Source organism: Pan paniscus, chromosome 1, assembly GCF_029289425.2.
Source record: "Pan paniscus chromosome 1, NHGRI_mPanPan1-v2.0_pri, whole genome shotgun sequence".
Classification (NCBI taxonomy): Eukaryota; Metazoa; Chordata; class Mammalia; order Primates; family Hominidae; genus Pan; species Pan paniscus.
In genome coordinates, this window is record NC_073249.2 from 151,644,126 (window position 1) to 151,660,833 (window position 16,708).

General features: G+C 35.2%; 1 protein-coding gene across 17 annotated transcripts in view; it reads left to right on the forward strand.

The window, feature by feature from the left end:
- Window positions 1-16,708, forward strand: part of SLC44A5 (solute carrier family 44 member 5) — a 514,570-nt gene that overhangs the window by 474,912 nt on the left and 22,950 nt on the right. For all 17 annotated transcript variants that reach the window (XM_055117228.2, XM_055117202.2, XM_055117223.2 and 14 more), the window contains 4 exons: window positions 3,183-3,306; window positions 4,728-4,811; window positions 7,681-7,793; window positions 13,896-14,027. In XM_055117228.2, the coding sequence (XP_054973203.2) occupies window positions 3,183-3,306; window positions 4,728-4,811; window positions 7,681-7,793; window positions 13,896-14,027 (453 nt within the window). The remainder of the gene's footprint in view (window positions 1-3,182; window positions 3,307-4,727; window positions 4,812-7,680; window positions 7,794-13,895; window positions 14,028-16,708) is intronic.

Consider the following 16,708-nt stretch of genomic DNA (forward strand, 5'->3'; position numbering starts at 1 on the left):
CATTTTCACTGGAACTCTGAATTTTTGAATTTTCCTTCGTAAACATACAAGAAAAAGATTGAATGTTGAAAGCTCAGTCAGATTGATCATTTGGTACTTTGGAAGCATGTATAAACACACACACAGATATGCTCATATACACCCATTCCTGATTTTAGCTGAAAAGTTTGTTCAGAAATTGCCTAAGGAGTAGGGGGAGGACATATACTTGTCTTTATCACTTGAAATATTTGTATATATTTGGAATTAGTCAATATTTTATTTCTTTAAAATTATGAACTGTATACTCTGGACAAAATGAGGCCAGGCATAGGGGCTCATGCCTGTAATCCCAGCATTTTGGGAGGCCAAGGTAGGAGGATTGCTTGAGTTTGAGACCAACCTCAGCAACATAGTGAAACCCTGTCTCTACAAAAATTTTAAAAAGAAATTAGTGAGACATGGCAATGTGCACTTGTAGTCCCAGCTACTTGGGAGGTCAAGAAGGGAGGATCACTTGAGCCCAGGAGTTGAAGCCTGTAGTTAGCTATGATTCTACCACTGTACACAACCTTGGCAACAGAGTGAAACGCTGTCTCTAAAAAAAAAAAAAAAGAAAAAGAAGAAAATGAAATAATCACTGAGTTTTCTTTCTTATGGATATAATCCTAATTTGCAAAAAAAGCTTTACATTAAAATGTCCATCACATTTAAAGTGTCAAAAAGAAAAAAGAAAGAAATACTCTACTATCCAAGACCAAGAGAATATTTAAATTATAATGTATTCAGTAAATGAAATATTTTAGAATTATTAAATATAACTATTAGAATAACATGCATGTATGTTATAATGTTAAATAAAATTCAAACTGTTACCGTCCTTATAATGATAAACATGTATAAATTAAAACAAACAAATAAATAACAACAAGAAAACCTCTTCAAAGAAAAAGATTGGAACGAAATATACCAAAACATTAAGTAGTCATTTTGGGAGTGGCAAAACTGTGGGAAATTTCACTCTTCTTTCTTTTTTCTATTTATTCACTTTCTTACAATGTATATATTTCTCTTAAAATGGAGGAAAGGCATTAGTCATTAGTTTGAGTAGATAGTCAAATACCCACTGAAGTAGCTACCACCAAATATGTCTTACATACTTCCATCACTCTTCCCTGGGTCATAAAAGACCTTGAAGCAAAGATGTAGGTCCCACAGCAACAGCACTTACCAGGAAGCTCTCAGCAACAAATGTCCATAGCCAAAATCAATGTTATAAATTTTTATGCAAAAGGATAAATATAAATCATTAGTAACAAAAGATATAATAAGTATAAAGGTATAAGACATAGTCTCTGCCCTTACAAGTACAGTTTGGCTAAGTACACAGGATAAAGTATACATTGAGGGTACAAAAATGAATAAGGCGTAGTCCCTCACAGTCTAGTGAGAAAGACATTATATGTTGTAATCAACTTGTGTTCCTCCTAATATAAGATTAAATAGCACTCAATGGAATAGTATGCAGATAATAAAATTTGTTCATTAAAGAGCTCATAAAAGGAAATAAGTAAGGTTAAAACAAGTAAACAAGGGAAAACACTGCATGTCTTGTGTGATTTTGACTCTCAAAAAATATTTATCGTAGAAGAAAGACTGGAAAGAAATTCCCCAAAATGTTAATATAGTACACTGTAGGTGGAAGGACTAATTTTTTAAATATTTTATCCACTTTCCAAATATGTAATGAACACATTTAGTAATGAAAGCTAACAGATTGCATGAGATTATCCAGAAAAAAAATATATGAAATAAGGTCAAGGGACCCTCTAGATAGGAACACTTGTATTTAAGAAGTAGAAAGGGAAAGAGTGCACAGAAATATGGGAGGACAGGAGAGAAACTGACCATGGAAGCCAAGAAAAGAGAGTTTCAATATGCCAAGGAGTATCTACCATGTCAAAGGCTCGAAAAAGTTAACTCATTCATCAGCAAATATTGACTGATTTCTACAGTGTGCCAAGCCTTGTGCTAGGTAATGGGTTTAAGCAGGATGAAGACTAAAACATATCTGGAGGTTTTGACAATTCAGAGGTCATTGGGATCACTGGGAGGATAATTTCCATGAAGTGGTGGGGCCAAAACTCTGATTAAACTGAGGGTGTAGAAGCAGCTGGTAAAGGCTACTGTGTCAAATTTGCCACAGAAAGGAAGGGAAGAGCAGTAGAAAGGTGGGGCAGGTAAAGGAATCAGCCCGTCCTAAGTGCAGCAGAAGCTAGAGGTGAGCAGACAAGAAAATTCCTTTTAAGCCAGGAAAGTCGGGAAAGGCTTTAAAGAGACCTATTTTTTCTTTCCCCAGCTCAACTGCTTTAATATTTTCAGGTTTAAACTACATATGAACCTGTGCAAATCAGTGATGCTTCTTATAAGAAAAAAAATATGAAAATGATCCATTTCTGATTTTCCTTATTTCTTCCTTTAAAATTGTGGTTTTAAAATATTTTTAGAAATAAATGTGTAAAGAGGCAAAGACTCCAATCAAAATAAGAACATAGAAGATTGAACAGTGATTTTACTTTTCTTAGAAATCATACTAGTCTACAAAGTGTAGGCCTCTTTTGATAGTTTCAGAATTTCCATTTTCAGCTCCACTAAAAAACTGTTGTCAATGAAAAAGCTGGGAGACAAATTGTTAAGAATTCACAGACAAAAATTTAATTGTTTTAGTAGCCTAAAATTTGAGCTGGTTCTTATTTGCCAAGGTATTATTCACTGATCCCCAATTTTCAAAATTTTGCTCAAGTAGTTCCTAGTATGTATTTTTAATAGTAAAACTAAACTCATCCAGCTGTACAAGTTAATGTGGCCTTTCTACTAAGATGTGCTTACCATGAATGATATGTATCATTGTTACTCTTTTAAAACCTATGATGTGCATTTTATTTATGATGACTTGATGAATATACCAGGTGTAAAATAATCAAGTTTAGAATGTAGTTTCAGAGTGTGATCATATTTGCCTTCTAGTCTTAGGACCATTAGAAAATCATATCATCAAGTAACAGGCAACGAGCTATCTATATTGAGCAATTTGCATGCCTAGCAAGAATTTGATTATATATAACAGAAAGCTTAAGAAAGGGAGGACATCATGAAAGAAGAAATAGGGAAGTGATTACAATAATTTTAATTTATTTTTACAGTTCTCCAGAGATGTTTCCCTGACTTCTCTACCAAAAATGGCACTTTAACAATAGGAAGTAAGATGGTGTTTCAAGATGGAAATGGAGGGACAAGAAGTGTTGTAGAACTCGGGATTGCTGCAAAGTATGTGTGTTTACATTCTAATTTTCAGTTTGATGCATTTTGTCATTGCACTCGAGACTAAAGCGCCTATTGGGTTAAGGGTTATAGGAAAATAATCACATATATATATATGAAATATACATGTTACTGTCAATTGAAGAGCTTGATACATATTCATTAAGAAGAGCATGTAAGGGAGAACCCAGAATCATTTAGAAAGAATAATGATGCTTTTTTCTGTTGCCCAGGCTGCAGAGCAGTGGGGCCATATCTCAGCTCACTGCAAACTCCACCTTCCGGGTTCAAGCAATTTTCCTTCCCCAGCCTCCTGACTAGCTGGGATTTAAAAAAAAAAAAAAGAAAATAAAAGAAAGAATAATGATGCTTTTCAAAATGGTTAAATCTTTCATTATCAACAGGTATAGAAGTGTGACATAAAGAAATGTATTGGTGGCATATCAAATTTCTATGTACTAAGCATAATGCAGTAAATTCCCCACGTCCCTTGGCTCTACACACATGGTGCTCCATGTTACTGGAAAATATATTTCCCTGTGTGCACGCGTACACACATGTGCACAAACATAAATGTATACAGCATATCGCTGCATTGCTCAGTTGTTGAATTATAGATAAAAAAGATATTCTAAAAATTTATTTATCTTAAAAGACTTTAGGAGTATAATTAGTACAGTGTAGTTCCTGCGGATTTAGAATACAACAGCAGCTTGCACGATTTTCAGAAATATAAATCTGTGTAAAAGAAGTCTCAAAATAATGATACAAATATGATTTCATTGATATAAAAGTCAAAAACAAGCAGAGTTAAATTTATTTCCCTGTGATGCATATATAATTAGTAAAATGAAAAAGAAAACTTAGGAATTATCACAAAAGTCAGAATAGTGGTTACTTTGAGGGAGGGAGAGGTGTTGCAACTGGGGCACATGAAGAAGGGGTTGACAATGTTTAGTTACATAAATGTGTTCACTTTGATAATTCCTCAAATTGGACAGTGATGATTGTGAAATTTCTAGTATGTGTTCCATCATGCCTTACTGTCAGGATTAGGAAGAGGAATTAAAGATCATGTCCATTCTTGACTATGGGTTTTGCAAATTAAAAGCTAATCTTATCATTTAAATTCATTTCTTACAGTGAGGTTTCTGCAATATTGAGGGAATGTTGCATACAGTGGAAAAGGATTTGTTCACCGTTCTTGAAAACCGTGTTCTCTCTGTGTGCAGCTATAACTACCTTTGCAGGTTTACTGAAGTGACATTTTATGTATTATCGTGGCTAGGAAAAGAGTCACTACTGATAGATGGTTTCTGAAAACATGCTTTCAACAGCACCTTGAAGAATCCCTTTTATCATAAAAAGAACATTTCTGTTTAGTGGTCATCAAAAAATAATTGATTTTTTCCCTTCTTTCAATGCAGTGGTATCAATAAACTTCTTGATGCAAAGTCACTTGGATTGAAAGTGTTTGAAGACTATGCAAGAACTTGGTATTGGATTCTCATGTAAGTGAAAACACATAGATGTTTCTTCTCCAGCCCCATTCTGATTTTATCTTTGTAGAACTCTACCTTCAAATTTTATATTTTTATTCATGAATAAAAGAAATGTACTGGTGGCATAACAAATTTCACTCAGATGTCAGTTCCTGCCATTTTCTTTTTCAGGTGAGGTGAGACAGGGAAAAGATATTTGGAAATATGCCCACTGTTGGCAGAATGTAAATTTTAATTTTATTCACTAAAGTACTAATAAAAGTACTTATGAATATATACTTCAAGTCACATGGAGCAATATCTGCAGGACTTCTGTATCTGTAATACTCATGTGCTTCTCATCACATGCTACTGTGGAGGCAGGATTGTTTCTCAGATTCTTTTTTCTAATTTGTCCCTCCCTTGACTTCAAAAGGATCGTTCCTATTTTTCAACACATCCCTTCCACGTAATGATTGGTATTCATCATAACCAGAAGTCATTGTAGTTATGAAAGCTACATAGCTACGTATGCGACACATAAATATATATGTATAGATAACAAGGAGGAGGAGATGTAACATTTTTAGGCATAAGAGTTGCATTCCTAGAAAGTTAAGGAAATGTAGTCACTGGACTGGAATAGGTAAATGTGTTTCCCATTTAAGACTGTCATTACTGTCTGGCTCTTTTGTTACCCTCCAGTGCTTAAAAGCTCCCATGGTTCCCTAATGGTCAAAGACTAAAATTAAAACTTTTTCAGTTACTTCTAAGGCCCTTTAAAACCTAGCCCAATTTAGTTTCTCAGATTCATCTCCACCCATGTTTCTTGGTTAACACTATATTCTAAACATATCAAATAATGTGCCCATCCCTAGACTATCAAATCCTGTAAATTTGCACATTCTGTTTCCTTTCCTGGTACTGAGTCCTGGGCAACTGCACCTCCTTTTTAAAAATCAGCTTTAGTATCATTTATAACCTTTATTATCTTCCCCAGATGTAATTACTTACTTCTTCCTATGTGTTTCTCATACCCATCATGTGTGTACATGTGTGTGTTTACACACCTATAAATACACACACATACTTATCTTCCATATAGCACCTACCATTCTGTGTTTTATTTACCTGGCCCTTTCCCTCTGATAAAGTATGAACTTTTTACAGTAGTAACTATGTCTAACTCATCTTTGTTTTCCTAACTTCTATATGGGTCCTTGAATGTAGCAGCACAAAAAAAATGTGGTTCAGGGAACAGTACAAAAAACACTAGTGGAGCAAGATAGATGCATGTAACTATATGATGCATAATAAAGTCTAAGTTGTATGTGGTGTTTAGAGCTGTAAAATTAGATCACTTTATGAGATTTTACTCATTTTGATGCTTTGTCCTAAACAATTACAGTAATTACTATTAGTATGTTAGGATTTCTCTCCAGCAGAGATTGTAGTCTATTCTTGACAGTATTTAAATTGATTCTCCTATTGTCAGACCCAAATGTCACTAGATAATTTCCATGCTTCTTCTTCATTTGGCTTTTTTACACCTACCTGAACAAGTGTACATTATGATAGATTATCCTGCCTACCTCACCCCCAAAACACACAATGAAACCCTCTCCACCCAGGCACCACTCATAAGAGTAAAACATGAACATCTCCCTTTATTTTCAATTCTTCTGCTCTTGTTTATTTTATAAATATAAATCTAAAGTATTGATATGCTTGAAACAGCTGTATTTTTTGTTTTTTTTCCTCTGACATTTCTGAATACTTCCCTTGGGCTAGGCCATGGAATAATCTTTCAACCATATTGAATATTTAAGCATTAAAGTGTCCGTGATTTTAAGAGGGAATGACTTCTCAAGTTAAAAGCGCAGGCTTTGCAAGACCATGGTACTTCAATACTGTGTTGTCATCTATCCAGTGACAGTAATTATTGAGATTTTTTATAATAAAAAGATAACACTTGAGACAATAACTTAATAAATGTACCACACTCTGTCTGTTGCTATGTTTGGAAACTTACAGATAGCACCAGACATATCAGTTCTTAATAGAACAGTCAGCCAACTTTCCGATCTTAATGAGTTCTCTTTGAGGAAATTACATCAGAAGACTCCAATGTGACCTTAACCTGGATATATGGGAGGAAAAGAAGCTTCTCTAGTAGTTCAGTCAAGCTCTAAGAAGAAATTAAAGCTGACAGAAAATAGTCATGCTGTTAATTGCTTGATAAAGTCACATGTCCCTGGAGACACAGAAGCCTTATCATGATTCCAAATAATGGCCCACAGATCACTGGGGAGCTGGAATAGAAGTCTGGATGACGTAAGGCATCACAAACTCCTAGAGATAATTAGACCATAGTGATAATGACTACAGCATTATGGGCTCCAGGGATGGCCAGTTATTTTTCTTATCTTTCTGCCCCAAAATGATTCTCTTACTTCTAGATAGCCATATTATAGAAGATTTCCACCAGTCACTAAGTAAATGGAACAGAACAAATTCATCATGAATACATTTCACAATTTATGACCTAGTAGATAGGTAGGAAGGGAAAAAATAAGACATGGCAACTGTCTCCGATAGATCAAAATTGTAGGTTGGAGAAATTGTATTTTTCCTTGAACAATGACTGATGCTAGACTTCAGTTTACCCAGGTACACGAAGATGAGTTCTGTATAAAGTCCCTGATGATCCTATTCTTTCATATGAAAGTCTTAATGGAAATCATTGTTTATACTTTTTAACATTATTAATGTTTCTATAGCCAGGTAAAATAAAAGAATTTAAGAATAATTTTGAATAGAAAAAAAGTTTTGTCTTGATGTTTGTAATATGTTGTGTTTAGCACAATTGACCACTGTGTTTGTTGTGGGTTTTTTCTAGTGGCCTGACGATCGCCATGGTCCTTAGTTGGATATTTTTGATACTTCTGAGGTTCATAGCTGGATGCCTCTTCTGGGTCTTCATGATTGGTGTGATTGGAATTATAGGTTATGGTAGGTATCACTCCTCTTCAAATTGTCAAATATCAGAATAATCCTTTTATTTTCAATCGCTGTTATCAGTTACCAGAAAGCATTTGTTTTCAGTGGATCTAATTATTCTTTACCCTCAAAAAAGCTTTAAACTTAGAAAAATATTTCATTTTGCATATATTGTCTCTGTAACTTTTTCTTCCTGTATCTTTGGGGAAAAAATGCTGTCAGAACATTTTACTCTTTTCCCTACCAGCCTTTGGTCTCCTGCCTCATGGATACTAAGAAGGAGGTAAAAAGAAATCCTTTTAGATTAATGAAAAACATTTCAGACAACTTCTTTTATTTCTTTAACGTTTCTATCCGATCAAAGGCCAGGTCCGAAAAGTTACAGAAGTGTGATCTATTTTTCTCTTTCAACTTAGTACGTTTAATCCAGGTGCTGTCACACCGTTTAATAATTGGTACTCCACAATGAAGCATTGCCCTCTAGAGGCAAGTATTCCGAATTACACTTTTGTATGGAGAATTACAGTACTGTCTGTGGGAGCTAAATAATGTGCGGGAGCTAAATAATGAGTACACGTGGACGTGGAGTGTGGAGTAATAGACAATGGGAACGTGGAAGGGTTGACGACTGGAAGGGGGTGGATAATGAAAAATTATTTAATGGATACAATGCATGTCATTCAGGCGATGGATACACTAAGAGCCACTATGCAATATATACATATAACACAATTATATGCGTACCCCATAAATTTATACAAATACAATTTTTAAAATCAAGGTTGAAATCTAATCACAAACTTGATCCCCCCAAAACAATACATATCAGGTATAATGTGAGCTCTACATATGAATTAAAGTGTCTCACGTGGAACAGTATATACCACCTGTGGCAGCTTCCTTTCAGTCTTCTAAAAAAGGTATGAGCCAATATATTATATGAATGTTTGAGATGTTTCTATTTAAAAGAATGATTTCCCCTACGGCACCATTTGGACTGACAACAGTTTTATGGTAGTAGACATCAAAAATAACAATCTCTTATTTCTGTCATTCAATGAAGAAGAGCTTTGCACATATAAGAATGCAGTTGAATCTGCAGGTTGTATAGTTAGCCTGTGTTCTAATCCAGCTCCATAACATACAACTGGGTAACTTTGGAAGTTTGTTGGTGGTTAAAAGACCCGGTATTCTCATCTATAACATCAGCATAATAATGGTATCTTCATCTCAGAGGATCTTAAGGATTAAATGAGACAATGAATATAAAGCTCTTAGAGCAGTACCTGGAACACAGCTGACAATCAGTATGCATTGGGTTATTGTTATTACCCTCCTCATTATCTCCAATGAGTTTTTAGTAAATCATTTGGTCTTCTCAGGTGTTCCCTATCTGCTCCTGCTGTACAGCTCCTCTTGCATCCCACCTGGGCTTCTTGTTGAGCACAGCCAGGTAACAAATAAGAGGTGGATCACTCTGGTCCAGGAACACAAGAACTTCCATTCTCTAATCAGAAACTGCAAAAAAAAAAAAGTTGTTTAAACGTCTTGTTTTTGTGTTCCTGCTTGGAGCTTAAAATAATCTCTGCCCTTTGCCACTGGAGAGTCTGGGCTTGTGATTCAATCACTCTTGCATTGTCATCAGGAAGGAAAGGGCAGTAAAGTCTGCTATTGGCTTAACTGATGTCTTAAGTAGCAAGAAAAATCTGAGATTGGCTGTAGTGCCGTTTTGACAATGGCAAAAAGGAGAAAGATGGTCAACATATAAAAAATGCAGGTAAAACAACTAATTTTCGCTCCCTATTGACTCCCTAGATAGTATTAACCCGAAAATTAATGGTGTAGGAAGTAAGCTTGACGGTATTTATTGAGGGAGGAAAGGTCCAGTTAGGTTGAGGAGTGTCAGAAAATAAGACTACATGTAACTGACCTCTGCTACTATCCTGGACAATTGACTTTCTACATATCATGAGAAACCAATTTTTTTCTACTGAAATTTCCTACTGACAGCAGCCCATTTACTAGAGCAAATAACAATGTGGATGTGTCATACTGAGCAGAGAAAAAGCCAGACTGCTTGTGGGCAAGTGTTTATGAACAGCAATGGAACAATTCTCATTGGCCAGAACAGGTTAAGAGGTATACAGGAGAAGACATATAACACTTTGGTTATGAGCATCTATTTAAGGTATGAAAAAGGCACGATCCCAGATTCATCACATATTAACTGTGATCCTCTGCAAGCATACAGTTTTCTTTAATTCATAGGTTTCTCAATCATATAACAGGAATCTGTGACTACTAAAGAAAATAATGCTTATAAAGTACTTAGATTTTGCTAGCATATAGTAAATGTTCAATAAATAATGTCTATTTTTGTTGTTGCTGATATTATTGTTATTCAGGAATATTATTGAGGAAAGAGGACTTGAAGTCCAGAGATCATAATTTTTAAAAATCTAGGACAAGAGAGAGAAAGCAAAGAAAGAGAAATTGGAAAATATTGTCTAGACTTTCACATTCACTAGTAGGAGGAAAGTAAACTGTCTGAAGGACCTTCTTGCTATGAAATCGTGACATTAAAAAGAGTATTGCACTGTATTGTTTTATATAATACATTGTTTTGATAAACTTTAGGAAATAAAGGAAATCTCCTCCAAATGGAAAAAATAACTCATGAGCTAAAATCAAAGCGGGGAACCAAGCAGGAAGCACTGGGTAACCCATAGCAGTGCTGGGATCGGGAGACTTAGACCTGAGTTGGCAGCAGAACAGGGGATCATACCTGAAACTCCTGGAGTAAGTCTGGCATCCTAGAAATGTCTAAAGTGACCCCAGTTTGTTAGTACCCTTTGACTGCCAAAATAAACAAATGTAAATCTCCTCTAGATGAAAGTTTCCTCAATTAACGTCACCAGGTTTTCACAGATTCAGATCAATAAAGTCCGAGACTACCTGACCTGCAAGAAAACAGTTCTGTGTGAAAATCAGTGGATACTATAAACATGAGATTGAGGTCTCCAAGAATTCAAATATGGGAATTAATAGATATAGAACATGTAGCTGGCTGCAGTGGCTCACTCCTATCATCCTAGCACTGTGGGAGGCCGAGGCGGCCAATCACTTGAGGTGAGGAGTGGGAGGCCAACCTGGCTAACATGGTGAAACCCTGTCTCTACTAAAAATACAAAAATTAGCTGGGCATGATGGTGCACACCTGTAGTCCCAGCTACTTGGGAGACTGAGGTGGGAGAATTGCTTGAACCTGGGAGGAGGAGGTTGCAGTGAACCGAGATCATGCCACTGCACTCCAGCCTGGGCAACAGAATAAGACTCTGTCTCAAAAGACAAAAACAAATCAAGAAAGAAAGATATAGAACATGAAATAACCATGCATGAAAGGTTTAAAGAATTAACGATAGAATCACAGCCGGGTACAGTGGCTCACACCTGTAATCCCAGCACTTTGGGAAGCTAAGGCAGGTGGATCACAAGGTCAAGAGATTGAGACCATCCTGGCCAACATGGTGAAACCCCGTCTCTACTAAAAAAAAATACAAAAATTAGCTGGGCATGGTAGCACACACCTGAGTCCCAGCTACTCGGGAGGCCGAGGCACGAGAATCGCTTGAACTCAGGAGGTGGAGGTTGCAGTGAGCTGAGATTGTGCCACTGCACTGCAGCCTGGGTGACAGAGAGAGACTCTGTCTCAAAAAAAAAAAAAAAAAAAGTGAATTCATTCATTCATGGACATGGAGTATCATTTATTAAAGGCTTGGGCAACAAAAATAAAAATCAACAAAAATGTCCAGGCATACATGAAGATGAGCCATATAGAACTTTTCAAAATAAAAATGTTAGATTAAAAACTAATTGATAAGCTAAACAGCAAAATAGAGAATTAATGAACTGAAATATGAATCTGAAGTAATTACCAAAAATATAGCAGAATGTAACAAAGGGACAAAAATATGATTGTGTGGTTCAAAGAAATAGAAAATAGGTTGAGAAAGGCCTAACATATATCAACCATATTTGAAAGCTCTTGGCTGAGAATTTTCCAGAACCAATGAAACCATGGATCCATAGATATAGGAAGCCCTCATTATACTAAGGAGAGTAAAGGAAGAGAAATCCACATCTAGTCATACATTATTCTGTTTATTCAACAAATATCAATTGAACAGCTGCTGTGTACAGACACTATTTTAGACTCTTCATTTACAACAGTAAAGGAACAGACTAAGGTTCTTACTCTCATGATGCTCACAGTCTAAGTAATATATATCTTAGAAGGTGGTTATTGCTATGGAAAAAAGAAAAGGTAGAGCAGGTAAGGGGAGATTGAGAGTGCCATGGTAGGGCAAGGAGTGAAAATGGCAGTATTAGTAGGAGGGCTCTTTTGGGGAAAATATCTAAGAAAACACTTGGAAGCAATGGAGTTAGACAGTCAAGGTGAAGGAAAAGTTCCAGACAGTGGGTACAGCTAGAGCAAAGGCCTTATAACATAAGAGTGTGTTGAAGAAATGGCTGGGAGCTTGGTGTGGATGGGTGTACTGAGTAAAGGAAAAAATAGTAGGAGATGAGGTCATAGAATTTATGAAGGGAGCAGAGCCTTACAGATTATTATAAAACCTAGGCTTTTACTCTGAATGAAACAGGGAGGCAATGTAGGGCTTTGGGTAGCAAAGAGATGAGATATAACGATTGCTCTAGTCCCTGTGTTGAGAATAGACCGTGGTGAGGCAAGAGTGGAAGCAATGAGACCAGTAAGGAGATGATTGCGAAATTTATATGCCAAATGAGGGAAACTCTTGAGGGTGGCCATACATGCTTTTATTTGTATAATAGCTGTATTTCCTGATGGATTGAATGCAGCTATGAGAGACAGAAGAAGGAGAATGATTCCACAGAAATATATGAGATGTAATACAAAAATAAAAAATAAAAAAAAGAAAAGATAGTGAACAAAGAAAATAAATTAGTAAGCATTTAGATAAAGCTAAACAAACTTTGCCTACATAAAATAATAATTGCTTTAGACATTGGACACTAAAATTATTATTTTATGCAGGCAAAATTTGTTTAGCTTTACCTACATGCTAACTAATTTATTTAAAATGTATATAACAAAATTATTGAGCAATAATTAGAGTGGGTGATTATTGAGTAACTAAGGTCTTGTATTTCTTGTTAACATATTGACTCTAGGCTTATTAAAAAAAAAGAACAGACTTTCAAGGTAATCTATTATAAAAATAGATTGCTCAAAAAGAGTAGAGAAGAAAAATGGAATATAAGTAAACAAACAAAAAATCATCAATTTTTAAAAGACAAGAATTGGAAGAAAAGAAGTATAGACACAAAGTAGAACATGAAAAGCAAAATTAAGAACATAGAAACAAATATAAATATATCAATATATAAAGTATAAATATGTTAAACTCACCAATTAGAATACAGAGATTGTCAGGTCAGATTAAAATATACACATACAAATTGGAGCTATAAATTATTTATAAAAGTTATACAACATGTAAGGAAACAGAACATTTGCAAGTGAAGGGATGGAAAGAATATACTAGCAATCAATAACAAAAGAAAGTGGAAGAAGACATATCAGACAAAATAGATTTTAGAATGACAATGTTATGGATAAAAATGATTTAGTTCACTAAAAATATGCCAACCCTAAACTTGTTGCATCTATTAAAATAACCTCAAAAATCATAGAATTGCAAGGATAAATAAATGGATAATCATAAATTCGTATTAGGTATAAACCTTAGGAGGAGTTTTTGATGCATCTTTCTACGGAACAAATATATCATGATGTCTTACTGATGGACATTAAGGTCATTTCTAGTCAAAAGGACATTTAAAGCCAGATGTTGCCATAATTATCAAGACAAATACTGAAAACATTTATATCAAATACAGTAGCATGTTTAGACTATTGGATCCAAATAAAATATTTGCTGTGTAAATATGTGTCTTGCCTTTGCAGAAATTACCATGCTGATCAGTTTCATATAGATATGTATGATGAGCACATATAGCTCCTATTTCAGAAAATCATATTTTATATTATTCTGTTTTTCTTTCTTTTTCAAGGAATATGGCACTGTTACCAGCAGTACACCAATCTTCAGGAACGCCCAAGTTCTGTATTAACTATCTATGACATCGGGATTCAGACTAACATAAGCATGTACTTTGAACTGCAACAAACATGGTTCGCATTTAGTGAGTATTTTAAAAACTGGTTTCATTAAAATTGTAATAATGAGAAAATATCTTTTTGCCTAAAGGAAAACTTGGGTTGGTATAACCTGTTAAATGTATTTATCACTAGTGTCATAAAAAGTAATGTGTCTATATTCCTCTAACTACAGTAAGTGGAAAAGTCATTGAGGAAAATTTATTGTATAATCTAAGAATATACTACCTTACAAGGACCTCAAGCCATTTGCCTTCAAATTAAAATGGTTTGGTTGTAGACATTTATAGGCATTAACCTGATGTCTAAGAAAGATGTTTAAAAAGAAACAAATGCTTGATTTTTCAAACTTTTTATTTATTTATTTATTTATTTAATTTTCTGAGATAGGATCTTGCTCTATCACCCAGGCTGGAGTGCAGTGGCACAATCATGGCTAACTTCACCCTTGACCTCCCAAACTCAAGCAATTCTACCACCTCAGCCTCCCAAGTAGCTAGGACCACAGATGTGTGCCACCATGCCTGGCTAATTTTTAAATTTTTTGTAGAGATGGGGTCTCCCTATGTTGCCTAGCCTGGTCTTGAATTTCTGGGCTCAAGTGATCCTCCCACCTCAGCCTTCTAACATGCTGTCATGAGCCACCGTGCTGGCGTGAGCCACCGTGCCCAGCCTCAAACTTGTTTTTAAAAAAGGAAAAGGAAAAACAAACAACAATTTTTTATAACAAAACATTTAAACCACTTATAGGAATTATGAGTAATAAGTATCTGAAAATAAATTTGCATGTTTGAAGTGTTTCTTCAAGGTTTTTAATTTCTTAAGGATATTTTTTAATATTAACAAATGTAAATATTTATTTAAATGTAACAAAATTTTTTAAGCAGGATGATTTTAGTGATGGTTTTAATCTTATATTCCTAGAATGGTGTTATTTTAATACTCCTTGTAAGATTTGTGTTCTTTAATCAAGATTTTCAAAATAATCTCTAACTACATGTTGCTTTAAAAAAAAATCATCTTTATATTCTTGAAGTTAGAGAGCCAGACAATACACATTCAAGGAAGCCTGGTAAGAAGCCCAGAAAGAACCTCAGAAGGGTGCAATATCTTGGTGGGGCATCATGATTCCAGGCATGCGTCCCATTCCCATCAATTTGAAAACTTGACTTTGCCACTTCATTCAAGGATACTCAGGCTTTCAAGGACAAGCTCATGTTAAGTCACCAAAGCACCCTATATTTGTTTACATCATTAGGATAGTCTCCTGGTGACCAAAGTGCAGACATATTCCATATAGGACACTACCTTCCTGGGATCAGAGCACCTGGAAAGCAAGATTACCAATCAGAAGCTATTTTAGCAAAGGGGCTCAGACAGCGGTGGGAGATGCTTTCCTCAGACGATGCCAACCTTGATGACCTAGCTGAGCAGCACAGATGTCCCTCCCAGATTCCTTCTCCACCACATTTAGTTTTTCTCTTAAAAAAAAATACTGTATCAAACTCCAACTTCTTACTGTTTGGCTTCTCATTTCTAGCTCTCATGCAGACTAATATCCTTCACTGACATCTTTTCTCCAAATATGTTATGGAATTGTTTCATTTATACCTTTTCCTTTTTAACTGCAAAAATCAGCCATCCTCATCAGGATCAGGGAGGGAATTGCATCCTCATCATTTTTCCTGAATTTAAATGATTCCACATCTCTTCAGCAACCCGCTTACTGTTGTCTATTATTTCTAAAGGTGACAAATGTCACCCATTATGTATTGAAACTTCTAGTTTTACTCTTGGATGGATCTTAGTTACAGGTTCTGTGCCCACCCCCGGCTGTCTCATAAGACCCTTCCACACAAATGCCATTGAGGTGATCAGAATCTGCCATTGGAAAAGTAAAGAGATGTACCTTTAGGAAAATACAGAGCTTATTAGAATTTTCAAGTCTAGGAATACTGATAACTCAAATAAGCCTCCGCTTTCATAACTCACTTTTCAGATTTTAATTGATTACTTGCTCTGTGTTTGGACAAAATTCTAGGCACCAAAAACAAAAGCATATATATGAAATTACACTCATTAACACAAACACTGAAAGTAGGCAGAGTTATAAATACCAAAATTGTAATTTTATGAGTTCTATTTTGTGTTCGGAGATGGTTCTATTCACATCTCTGCTATTAACTAACTATGAATTCGTGTATATCTCTTAGTCCTCAGGTGCCAGTCTCATCCTTTGTTAAGTTACAGTTATACTAATGACTCTATAGGGCATCAAATATATTTATATTATTTACTCTTATTCAAACAAAAGGGGGGATATAGGATAGTCATGTGTTGCTTAATGAGAGAAATACATTCTGAGAAATGCATTGTTAGGCAATTTTTTCATTGTGTAAACATCATAGAGTATCCTTATGCAAACCTAGATGGTATAGCCTACTAACTCTTAGGCTACACGTAATAGCCTATTGCTCCTAGTCTACAAACCTATACAGCATGTTACTCTGCTGAATACTGTAGGAAATTGTAATACAATGGCAAGAGTTTGTGTATCTAAACATAAGAAAGATACAGTAAAGATATGGCATAAAAGATTTTTTAAAATGGTACCCATGTGGAGAGTGTTTACCATGAATGGAGCTTGCAGGACTGGAAGTTGTTCTGGGTGTCAGTAAGTGAGTGGTGAGTGAATGTGAAAAGAATT